The sequence below is a fragment of the Hyla sarda genome, chromosome 4 (assembly GCF_029499605.1).
Source record: "Hyla sarda isolate aHylSar1 chromosome 4, aHylSar1.hap1, whole genome shotgun sequence".
NCBI classification, from domain to species: Eukaryota; Metazoa; Chordata; class Amphibia; order Anura; family Hylidae; genus Hyla; species Hyla sarda.
The window spans coordinates 339,030,869-339,043,018 of record NC_079192.1 but is presented as its reverse complement, the minus strand read 5'-3'; the positions used below and the strand labels follow the sequence as shown (position 1 = coordinate 339,043,018).

Here is a 12,150-nt window from a genome sequence, read left to right as displayed (position 1 = left end):
GATTGCAAGCATGAAATAAGTCAATTCTTCTTAAAGTTTAGAACCTATATAACACGTGTAAATATGTTGAAAGTCTTTGTACAGGATAAAACATTTTAAGTTAGGACTTTTATTTCTTTTTAAACATGTTAACATTGCATCAATGCTTAGTCCATACATGTATATATAAAAAGGGCCAAATGTCCTTTATAAATCAGGTTTTTTCAGGTGAGCAAAGTAGTTACAAAGAATAAGGGGTGTTTCCAAGATTAAAAGTTATCATCTGTCCACAGAATATGGAAAACCAGCTGATTGGATTGCTTTGAAAGGTGGGACCCCCACTAATTGAGAACAATGGAGGTTTCTTGTCACCCAGGGATATAGAGCAGCAGTGCTCGGGCTTTATTCACTCTCTATATGACCTCCAAATGTAGCCAGGTGATGTACTGAAAGTCACATAGAGAAAGAATGGAGCCTCGGTCAAGCATAAGCACTGTGACTCCATTCACACAGGGCACAAGGAACCTCCTTGGGGGAGATCCCAACAGTCAGATCTTCACAATCTGCTAGTTATCCTGTGGATAGATCATTTGTGTACTGTTGGGTTGGCTGCATTTTTTAACCCAGTACATTTTTTAGTGTCTATCCTTATTAACACTTAAATAGTAACTCTTATGATCTTGTTAAATTTTATAATCCTCCCAGTTCACTGCCCCATCATGATAAACCACCCCTGCCTTTATTTTTATTACTTGTTAGTTTTCTACCTTGATATTGCTCTGTATTTTCTGCTCAGTCTCAGTCAGATTCACAGACTGGGAAGGGACGTTACCCAGCAGGTGTGACATCATCTAAAGCCATACAGGGGAGAACTTCCCCCCTCACTCTGCTACACACAGCCCAGAGCAGTTCAGTGTGTGAGGTGAGCTATGATTGGCTAAGGCTGCACACACACCCCTCAGCACTCCAGACTGCATTTCCTGATTTGGACTTCTGCCACCCCAGCAGTCTGTGTAAAAGATGGGGGAAATGTGCACTGGACAAATAGGGAGACACATAGTGGCAGCTTTTTTAAACACAAACAAAACATAGAAAACTTCATTTATTTTTAATCAAAGTACATTAGAAAGATTTTTAAGTTACCATGAGGAGTGCAATAGAAAACATTAGTTTTAATGATAGTGCCCATTTAAGGCATCTTGTGAATCACCATATTTTCTTAAGTTGCATTATAAGATATGAATATGGCAATATAAAGTAGGAAAAACATTGATGATAAATTACAGGTATTGTGGAGAAATGTGTTCCTGTAACAGGAGCATTTTCTAGTTGATGATAGAGTTTACTCTATTCTAAAATGTAATGATTTTATACTTCGCTTTCAGCGTGGAAACTGTCAATGATGGCCTGTTTCATACCGTCGAACTTGTGATGCTGAACCAAACCCTAAGCCTTGTGGTTGATAAAGGAGCTCCTAAAAGCCTTGGCAAACTCCAGAGGCAGCCTTCTCTGAACCTAAACACCCCCCTGTATCTTGGAGGTAGGGTACTTCTTGCTGTACGGATTGCGCTATCATGTAATTTTTAGCTATATGTATGGCTGTTCATAATAAGACATTGACAATTTAGTACAAATATGAATGTATTTAGTCCATGCTAACACTTTTATCTGCCTTTTATCTACTGTTTTACCCTGCACAGCAGTGCTTTGGCAGCTTTCTGTGCAAATTAAAGGAGATCTGTAGTGCTCTGAACTCATCCCCTATCCGAAGGATAGGGGATAAGCTATAGATCGCGGGGGGTCCGAGCACTTGCTCCCCGCGATCTCCTGTACAGGACCGCGGCAATGTACAGGAAAGGGAGCGTTCCTTTCTCGCAGGATGCGGCAGCCGCCACGCCCCTCCATGAATCCCATAGATATACATGGAGGGGCGTGCCGGCTGCCGTGTCATGTGGGGACGGAACGCCCCCTTTCCTGTACTTTGCCACGGCCCTGTACAGGAGATCGTGGGGGGGGGGGGCAGCGCCCCGACCCCCGCGATCTATAACTTATAAGTTCAGAGCACTACAGATCTCCTTTAATGAAGTTCATTCTTTTCATTAGTTCAATTGTTAGAGATGTTTCCGTTACGTTTTCGTTGATGAATCCATTTTTCAAACATGTGAAAGAATTATATGTGATGTATCTATTAGTTCTGTCTCAACCAAACTGTTATTGTATGTGTTAAATAAATAAATAAATAAATCTGTTCTTACAGGAATTCCACCCACTTCAGGAATATCATCTGTACGCCAGAGGACTGACCGCATTCCTAATGGTTTTAATGGTTGCATACATGATGTACGAATTAACAATGAACTGCAAGACTTCCGAGATCTGTCTCCAGTCTCCATTGGGGTGTTCCCTGGATGCAAGTCATGCAATATATGTAAACACGGCTCCTGCCGCTCTATGGAAAAGGCTAGTGTTATATGTGAATGCAATCCAGGCTGGACTGGACCATTGTGTGACCAAGAAGTTGGAAACCTCTGTGAGATGCACAAGTAAGTTTAAGACTAAATGAGGATTTTTTTTTTTTTTTTTTTTACAAGAAATGTTACAAGTTTAATAGACTGTAATCACAAGTGTGAGAGATACTAGCAACTGTGTACCTCTCCTAGAGACTGTATTTATTATGCGTGCGTTCCATTGAAACTGACAGAAACAGTGCATTCCTTATAGTTGGCTTATATAATTGCATTCACTGACATAAAAATTTTGAAAGGGCTTAATGTTAGTGTTTATATAAAACAAAATCATGAGATTTGGTAGCTCACACATGGCTCTAAATGTTGATTACCACGAATGTACTTTAGATGTCATTCCTACATTTAAGCTTTTGTTTTTCTCTTCTATATGGCTCAACTGCATTGTAAATCACAATTGGTTGTTTATATTGTGAAAATCAATAAAAATGTTTTTGGAAAAAAAAATCATGATCATGAAAGATAAATGTTGTTGCATTTCAGGTGTGTGCATGGATCTTGCATTGGCACTGAAAATGGTTACATATGCATGTGTACAGAAGGCTACACTGGCATGTACTGTGACAAGAAGAATGAGTCCTCCATCACCTGCCGAAACCTCAAATGTCATCATGGACAGTGCCGACTCTCAGAGAGTGGTGAGCTGTACTGTGAATGTGAACCCAACTTTACTGGAGAGCATTGTGACAAAGGTAAGCTAATAAATATGGAAAGTATGCAAACAGAGGGAAAACATTTGCATAATGTAATCAAAGACTGAAACCATTACTGGGGGGCAATGGAGGCATACCAGATAGTTCAATAGACATTAATACATACTAAACCTTTTTACATAAATATAGTTAGTGCATAACTTGGGTGCCCTAAGTGTGTTGCTTTAAAAAAACTTTTTGATCCAACGGGTTTGAGTGTTCAGGCCTTGACTGATCGCAAGAAAGACTAGAAAGATAAGTTTCTTTCTCTCTGCTCTCTGTCAATGGGGCTGACATGGTCCCAAAGAGCTAGGCTGGAGGGAGCTAAAAACTTGCACTCCCGTATCCCTGCTGTATGCGGTCCCGTATGTAATTCATTTCAATGAGCCGACCGGAGTGAACCGGTCGGCTAATTTTTACCTGTATGCGGTTTTCTACCGGACCTAAAACCGTGGTTGACTACAGCAGGGATACAGGAGCGCAAGTGTTTAGCTCTCCGCAGCCTTATGCGGTCCTGTATAGGGAAAAACGTGATGTGAACCCAGCCTCACAGTACAGAGAGAGAGCATGTTCTGGGAGAGAACATGCTTAGCGCATACATCTCCTGGCTCTATGTAGTGATCTGCCGGGTTCTAAACACTTTGACTCTGACTAATCAATGCTTTTCATAGGTTTCTATGACATATCAGAATATATATCTATTTTTTTTATTATTAATAACAATGCCCATTTAAGGACCAGTAAACTTTTTTTTTCATCTTTGTGTTCCAACTGTTATATTTTGTTTTTATAGTATCCATTTTAGAAAAGAACACAACTATTTGATCTTTTTTTTTTTTGGGGGGGGGGGGGGGGGGGTTAGAGACAGAGGAAGAGAGCTGAGCGAACTTACAGTAAATTGGCTCGTAGCAAACCTCGCGACTCGGTCATTAATTGCTTTAGTCTACATAAATTAGTTTAGCTTTCCAAGGGCTTTGGTTGCCTGACAGTCGTAGGTCTCCTAGGACTGTGTCCATGTTTTCCAGGCAATCGAGCCACTTGGTAAGGTGAACTAATTTATGTAGACTAAAGTAATCAACGACCAAGCTGCGAGGTTCAATATGAGCCAATTTACTGTACGTTCGCTCAACTCTACCAAGGACCTAATAAAAGCCATCAGGGCTTTTTAGTCATATAGGGGGACATTTCTTAAAACTTGTGCAGAAGAACAATGGAATATTTGTCCATAGCAACCAATTAGATTCCAGTTTTCATTTTTCAGAGGCCTTTTAACCCCTTAAGGACTCAGCCCATTTTGGCCTTAAGGACAATTCAATTTTTACGTTTTCATTTTTTCCTCCTCGCCTTCTAAAAATCATAACTATTTTATATTTTCATCCACAGACTAGTATGAGTGCTTGTTTTTTGCGCGACCAGTTTTCCTTTGTAATGACATAACTCATTATATCATAAAATGTATGGCGCAACCAAAAAACACTATTTTTGTGGGGAAATTAAAAAGAAAAACGCAATTTTGCTAATTTTGGAAGGTTTCGTTTTCACGCCGTACAATTTACGGTAACAATGATGTGTGTTCTTTATTCTGAGGGTCAATACGATTAAAATGATACCCATTATTACATACTTTTATATTATTGTTGTGCTTAAAAAAAATCACAAACTTTTTAACCAAATTAGTACGTTTATAATCCCTTTATTTTGATGACCTATAACTTTTTTATTTTTCCGTATAAGCGGCGGTGTGAGGGCTCATTTTTTGCGCCATGATCTGTACTTTTTTTATACCACATTTGCATATATAAAAACTTTTAATACATTTTTTATAATTTTTTTTTATAAAATGTATTAAAAAAGTAGCAATTTTGGACTTTTTTTTTTACGTTCACGCCGTTCAACGTACGGGGTCATTAACATTTTATTTTAATAGTTTGGACATTTACGCACGCGGCGATACCAAATATGTCTATAAAATTTTTTTTTTACGCTTTTTGGGGTAAAATAGGAAAAAACTGACGTTTTACTTTTTATTGGGGGAGGGGATTTTTCACTTTTTTTTACTTTTAAATTTTTTTACATTTTTTTTACACTTGAATAGTCCCCATAGGGGACTATTCATAGCAATACCATGATTGCTAATACTGATCTGTTCTATGTATAGGACATAGAACAGATCAGTATTATCGGTGATCTTCTGCTCTGGTCTGCTCGATCACAGACCAGAGCAGAAGACGCCGGGAGCCGGAAGCAGGAAGGTGAGGGAACCTCCGTGCAGCGTTCTGAATGATCGGATCCCCGCAGCAGCGCTGCAGGCGATCCGATCGTTCATTTAAATCGCGCACTGCCGCAGATGCCGGGATCTGTATTGATCCCGGCATCTGAGGGGTTAATTGCGGACGCCCACGAGATCGCGGGCATCGGGCATTGCCGGTGGGTCCCTGGCTGCGATCAGCAGCCGGGATCAGCCGCGCATGACACGGGCATCGCTCCGATGCCCGCAGTTATGCACAGGACGTAAATGTACGTCCTGGTGCGTTAAGTACCACCGCACCAGGACGTACATTTACGTCCTGCGTCCTTAAGGGGTTAAAAAATGAAAGATGCAAACTGATTGGTTGCCATAATTAACTGCACCGCTCTTCTTCTAAATAGGTTTTGATGAATCTTCCTTAGTGTCTTAGGGCATATTTTACATTTCATTGCTGTACAAAATATTATTATTTTTTATTTCCCATAGCAGGGGAGTCCAGCAACAGACAGGGGGGCCCAGCAAAAGACAGGTGTACAGCTCCTGTATGTACATTCTGAGGTTAGGGGGCACAAGACTTAACAGATTTTGCTCACCTCAAAAAAATTTGCATTTGGGGCAAGAGCTCCCTCACAATACACACACACATTGCTACACTGCTACCATGTATTTACTTTACATTTATTTCTGAATAATATCCAATAATGAAGACAACAAAGAGTAGATGTCAGCTTCACTTGTGCCACGTGCACGGTGATCTCCACAGGTAACAGACAATCAAAGAGCAGGAACCAGCACTGGAATGTCTTCAGATTTATTGGCGGTTAACCTCCAAAAACCTTCAATAAACCTGAAGACATTCCAGCACTGGTTCCTGCACTTTCATTGTCAATATCCAATTTTATACAACTGAAAACAAGACCTGAATAGTCTTAGGCTTAAAAGTAGATAAAAAGTTATGCATGTGCATGCATTCATATATCCACTGCCCTGGTCTTGTCATGACTGGCTGATTTGGACTGAATACAAAATACCTAAAGTTTTGGCCACAGTATTTTCAAGTCAAGAGTACTTAATGTGAAACATCGCTGAAATGTTCAGTATTGAAACAAATAACTATTTTTCTTTTAGAGAACCACTGCCAAGGTGAGATTATCCGTGAGATTGTTCGTAAACATCAAGGTTATGCCACGTGTACAACAACTCAAAAAGTACCACGTGTAGAATGCAATGGAAAGTGCAGCAATGGGCAATGCTGTGTGCCAACAAGGAGCAGAAGACGGAAATATGTCTTTCATTGTACAGATGACACATCTTTTGTGGAGGAACTGGACAGACACATGGAATGCGGCTGCTCAAATTGCTTATAATATGATCTCCAAAACCCCCCAAAAATGACAAAATAAATCAAGCAACTGTAATGCTGCAATTTGTAAAAGAACTGTTCCTTCAGAGTGATGCTCAAGAAGATAAGAATATTAACTATATTGTAAAATAAACAAAAATAGAACTTATTTTTATTATTGAAAGTGACTATTTTCATTCTTTATTATATAAAATATCACACCACTTGGATATATGTATCATATAGTGAGTTATTTCTACTGCTATTTTTTTAATACTACAAAAAAAATTAATAAATCATAGCCTAACAAAAAAAAACCTAATGGGTAAATTTATAAAAAAAAAAAAAAAAAGTTTGGTTTTTAACAATGTGCCCCTGAATATTTTTTTCTGAAAGAGTATTTTCTTAACTGTGAATTTGTTTGTTACAAAGACAGATTTGTATCCAATGATACGTCATCTTGTAGATTTTAGCAACGTAAAGATGAAACATTTATTTATACAAGTGTGCTCAAAGTTTCCTGTCATTGCAAGTATTTTGGTTAAAAAAAAAAGCAGTTTGGACATTATTGATAAATTGTGGTTTATAAATCTAAATTTGACAATTAAAAAGGCCATATTGTGTTTTCAAAGTGTTGTGTACTGACCTGCTTTGAGTTTCTTATTCTTGTTTATTAACATATGTTTATTCCTTAATGCTTGTTTATTAACATGTCTTGAACACTAATCCCCTCCCACCCCTACAGCTCAATAACACAAAACTCAACTGCTCAACAAGTACTGCCCTAGTCAATAATTACTTATATAAGAGAAGAAAAAACAAGAGACCGGGAGGGGCGCCTCGCGTCATACAGTTTAAATATTGATAAAAGGGGGAAGAGGATGTGGGGTGTGTAAACCCCTTAGGTAGTATACTGCTCTCCTTAGAGCAAGTATAAAACTTGCATGTCAACCCATATGTGGGGTTATGAAGAAAGCCGGAACTGCTGCTGGGCCTGAGGTTGCAGGTGCGGTGAGAACCGTCTCCTGGAGATAGGCAAGAAGTGGATGAGCAGAAAAGGACCTTTGAATGGTGCTGCTAGCTCCGTAGATGAATGTGAAGAATCAAATCCAGAGAGTAGTAGTTATAAAAGCTGGAAGGTTTATTGCATCTTAATAAAAACAATAAAACCACTGCAGGAAAGGATTACGCGTTTCGAGGGAGCCACTCCCTTCTTCAGATCAGTGTGCAGATGGTACATACAGTCACTCTATAAATAGTTACAAAAAAGGGCGCCAAGTACAATGGGGGAGGAGCTGGGTAAAACTACATGCAGTGTCAATACAATAGAAATGCATAAAAAACATACAACGCAAGTAAATAAACAAAGTATTTATAATTGAGCATATATTGAGTGAAGAAGTCATATTATTTTTCATTATTGCTTGGAAACAGATGTTGTAGTGTAACTGCAGTATTGTTGCACATCCGGGATACAGATGTGAGCAGGTGTGACATCAGAGGCAGCCGCAGCGAATGGGCTGTGGTGTCAGTGAGTGCGCATGCAAGTGCTGAGGAGCGTAGCCACGGACGCGTCGCTAGGCAGCGGCCGTCACGTGACTGAGCTGACCAATCAGGCGGCGGCATTCTCGCATTCAGCGCTGTCAGTGATCGCTGACAGTGACATGCAGTGGATCAGGGCAAAGAGATGCAGGTGTGCATCGGGTAAAGGAGCATAGCGGGGGAGGGCAGCAGATGCCTCTGTTGTAAAACCATTAAATACGGGAGCACAGAGATCTCCAGCATGCATACGGGTGAAAAATTTCCAGTTAAGTTCCATATGACTTGTCAATCTAGGTTTATAATCTATCTGATTGATTGTTGTTGTGGCAAACAATATGTGAGGCGAACATCCCAGCCACTACATCAAAGGCTAAATCAGCACAGATGCAATATTAACTCCTTAAGGACCGGGGTTTTTTCCGTTTTTGCATTTTCGTTTTTTGCTCCTTGCCTTTAAAAAATCATAACTCTTTCAATTTTGCACCTAAAAATCCATATGATGGCTTATTTTTTGCGCCACCAATTCTACTTTGTAATGACATCAGTCATTTTGCCCAAAAATCTACGGTGAAACGGAAAAAAAAATCATTGTGCGACAAAATTGAAAAAAAACCCGCTGTTTTGTAAGTTTTGGGGGCTTTGGTTTCTAGGTAGTACATTTTTCGGTAAAAATGACACCTTATCTTTATTCTGTAGGTCCATACGATTAAAATGATACCCTACTTATATAGGTTTGATTTTGTCGGACTTCTGGAAAAAATCATAACTACATGCAGGAAAATTTATACGTTTAAAATTGTCATCTTCTGACCCCTATAACTTTTTTATTTTTCCGTGTATGGGGCGGTATGAGGGCTCATTTTTTGCGCTGTGATCTGAAGTTTTTAACGGTAACATTTTGCATTAATAGGACTTATTGATCGCTTTTTATTCATTTTTAAATGATATAAAAAGTGACCAAAAATGCACTATTTTGGACTTTGGAATTTTTTTGCGCGCACGCCATTGACCAAACTGTTTAATTAATTATATATTTTTATAATTCGGACATTTCCGCACGTGGTGATACCATATATATTTATTTTTATTTACACTGTTTTTTTTTATTGGAAAAGGGGGGTGATTCAAACTTTTAATAGGGGAGGAGTTAAATGATCTTTATTCACTTTTTTTTTCCACTTTTTTTTTGCAGTGTTATAGGTCCCATAGGGACCTATAACACTGCACACACTGATCTTCATCATTGATCACTGGTTTTTCATAAGAAACCAGTGATCAACGATTCTGCCGCATGACTGCTCATGCCTGGATCTCAGGCACTGAGCAGTCATTCGGCGATCGGACAGCGAGGAGGCAGGTAGGGGCCCTCCCGCTGTCCTGTCAGCTGTTCGGGATGCCGCGATTAGCCGCGGCTATCCCGAACAGCCCGACTGAGCTAGCCGGCCACTTTCGGTTTCGCTTTTAGCCGCGCGGCTCAGCTCTGTGCGCGCGGCTAAAGGGTTAATAGTGCGCAGCGCCGTGATCGGCGCTGCACGCTATTAGAGGCGGGTCCCGGCTTCACTATGACGCCGGGCCCGCCGTGATATGACGCGGGGTTACTGTGTAACCCCGCGTTATATCAGGAGAGCAGGACCAAGGGCGTACCTGTACGCCCTTGGTCCTTAAGGGGTTAAAAAGAATCTAATGCATCATAGCCTTTCCCACCATATAACCATTAAACACAAAGGATTTGAAAATATTGCATTCATTATGCCCATAAATCACATTCCAGAGAATATTGTGAATCGTTCTGACGCCCTTGCGAAAAAAGAAATTTATTGGATTTACCATCTCCAAACGTTACAACCGTACGGGCTGAATAAAGCGGTCGAACTGATCCACTAACTCAACTCCCCTAACCCTCACACTTAGAGAATCCCACAACAATAAATAATGTACCTTTAGTGCACTGTCTCTTCACTATCCTCTGATCCCAGAGACTCTGGAAGCAAGGGTCCACCCGGGTTCTCTAAAGAATGAAACATCCAAGGGTAATAATGACTATTTGCAGCATCCTCCCTGGATCTATAAAGGTCCACGCTCTGCAGTGGACCATATAAGCTGTCAGCAGAAACATGTGAAAATAGAGCGTCATCACCATAAAAAAAACTCTACACAGATCAAAGAATAACAACAGAACCAATTACTACAATAATTCAGATATGCGTGGAAAACTATTTTTTTAAATCAACTGGTGCCAGAAAGTTATGACTTCTATTAAAAAAATCTTAATTCTTACAGTACTTTTTAGGGGCTGTATACTAAAGAGAAATACAAAAAGAAATGCATTTCCTGTGATGTCCTGACCACAGTGCTCTCTGCTGACCTCTGCTGTCCATTTTAGGAACTGTCCAGAGAAGCATATGTTTGCTATGGGTATTTTCTCCAGTTCCTAAAATGGACAGCAGAGGTCAGCAGTCAGCACTGTGGTCAGGACATCACAGGAAATGCATTTCTTTTTGGATTTCTCTTTAGTATACATCCCCTAAAAAGTACTGAAAGGATTAAGATTTTTATAGAAGTGATTTACAAATCTGTTTAACTTTCTGGCACCAGTTGATTAAAAAAAAAAAAAAGTTTTCCACGGGAGTACACCTTTAATTCAAAATTGGGGCAAATCTCACAGAGCGGACCCGGTTGGTTGTGGATGGTCTCCCATGCTATTGTGAGCCCATTCAGTCCTGCTGCTTGTGATCAGAACTGGTGGCATCTTGAACCCGCCAGCACTCGGTGCTGGGCTATAATAAGAGCCGTTAGCAGTGTAGAACTGAAGTTAAGCATTTTACCTTACAAATGTTATGCATACATTTTATACAGTTTTTAGCAAAACTATCCTTTTATGTTTTATATTGGGAGTTTCTATATGATGCTGTTAGGGAATTATTGTATTATTATATTGATGTAACCAGGAACTTTTACTATCACCATTATTTACTACTCACAACCCCGTTAACTGCGATTTTCAGGGGTGATTTAAATGACGTTGCTTCCCTCTACCCAATCACTGGACCTGATGAAGAGGGGGTCCCACCCCTTGAAACGCGTTGTCCGATAATCCTGTTTTTATTTTTTTATAAAACAGTATTTTATTTTTATACCCCTAATCCTGATCTGATTCATTCATTCTACGGCCGAACAGCCATCTCAAGGAGAGCGCCTCATTGCACCTGCACTTTTTCCGTGGACACGGTTACAGATATCTGCCCTTCTGGATTGTCGGTATCCCTCCCATAACAACGTGCCTCCTTTCATCCAACTTGCCCCAGTTTATCTTAAATCCTGATAAGTACCCAAACTCCTCTATAAGATTAATAATCTTTGAAATCTTATTCTCTGGGTCTCTAATAAATAATACTATATCATCAGCATATAACAATATCCTTTCCTTTATTCTGATAATGCCAAATCCCTCAAAACTATCTGTTTCCCTTATTTTCTGCGCTAATGGTTCCACGAACAAGGCGAATAGTAGGGGGGATAATGGACATCCTTTTCTTGTTCCCTTCTCTAGTTCCACCATTCCTCCAGTCACCCTATTTATTAAATAGATTTTTGCCTTTAGCGCTTTATACATAGTCGTCACTGCTTTCAGGAAGTTCCCCCCAAATTCATCTGCTGTATAACCTTGAAGAGGAGTCCCCACTCCACACTGTCAAACGTTTTTTGCGCATCTAGCTACAGGATGCAGTGGGTCCCCTCTCCTTTTGGGCACTGCATGTTAAGAAAAACTTTTCTGATATTACTGTATATATTTCTACCCGGGACAAAACCTTTCTGCTCTAC

The 12,150-nt window shown here is 39.9% G+C and overlaps 1 protein-coding gene across 2 annotated transcripts in view; it reads left to right on the top strand.

Annotated features, from left to right (window-relative positions):
• SLIT3 (slit guidance ligand 3) overlaps positions 1-7,429 on the top strand; it is a 574,817-nt gene extending 567,388 nt beyond the window's left edge. For both annotated transcript variants that reach the window (XM_056516502.1, XM_056516503.1), the window contains 4 exons: positions 1,365-1,519; positions 2,237-2,522; positions 2,988-3,196; positions 6,573-7,429. In XM_056516502.1, coding sequence (XP_056372477.1) covers positions 1,365-1,519; positions 2,237-2,522; positions 2,988-3,196; positions 6,573-6,811 — 889 coding nt within the window. In that variant the 3' untranslated portion in view covers positions 6,812-7,429. The remainder of the gene's footprint in view (positions 1-1,364; positions 1,520-2,236; positions 2,523-2,987; positions 3,197-6,572) is intronic.
• Positions 7,430-12,150: the final 4,721 nt, after the last annotated feature.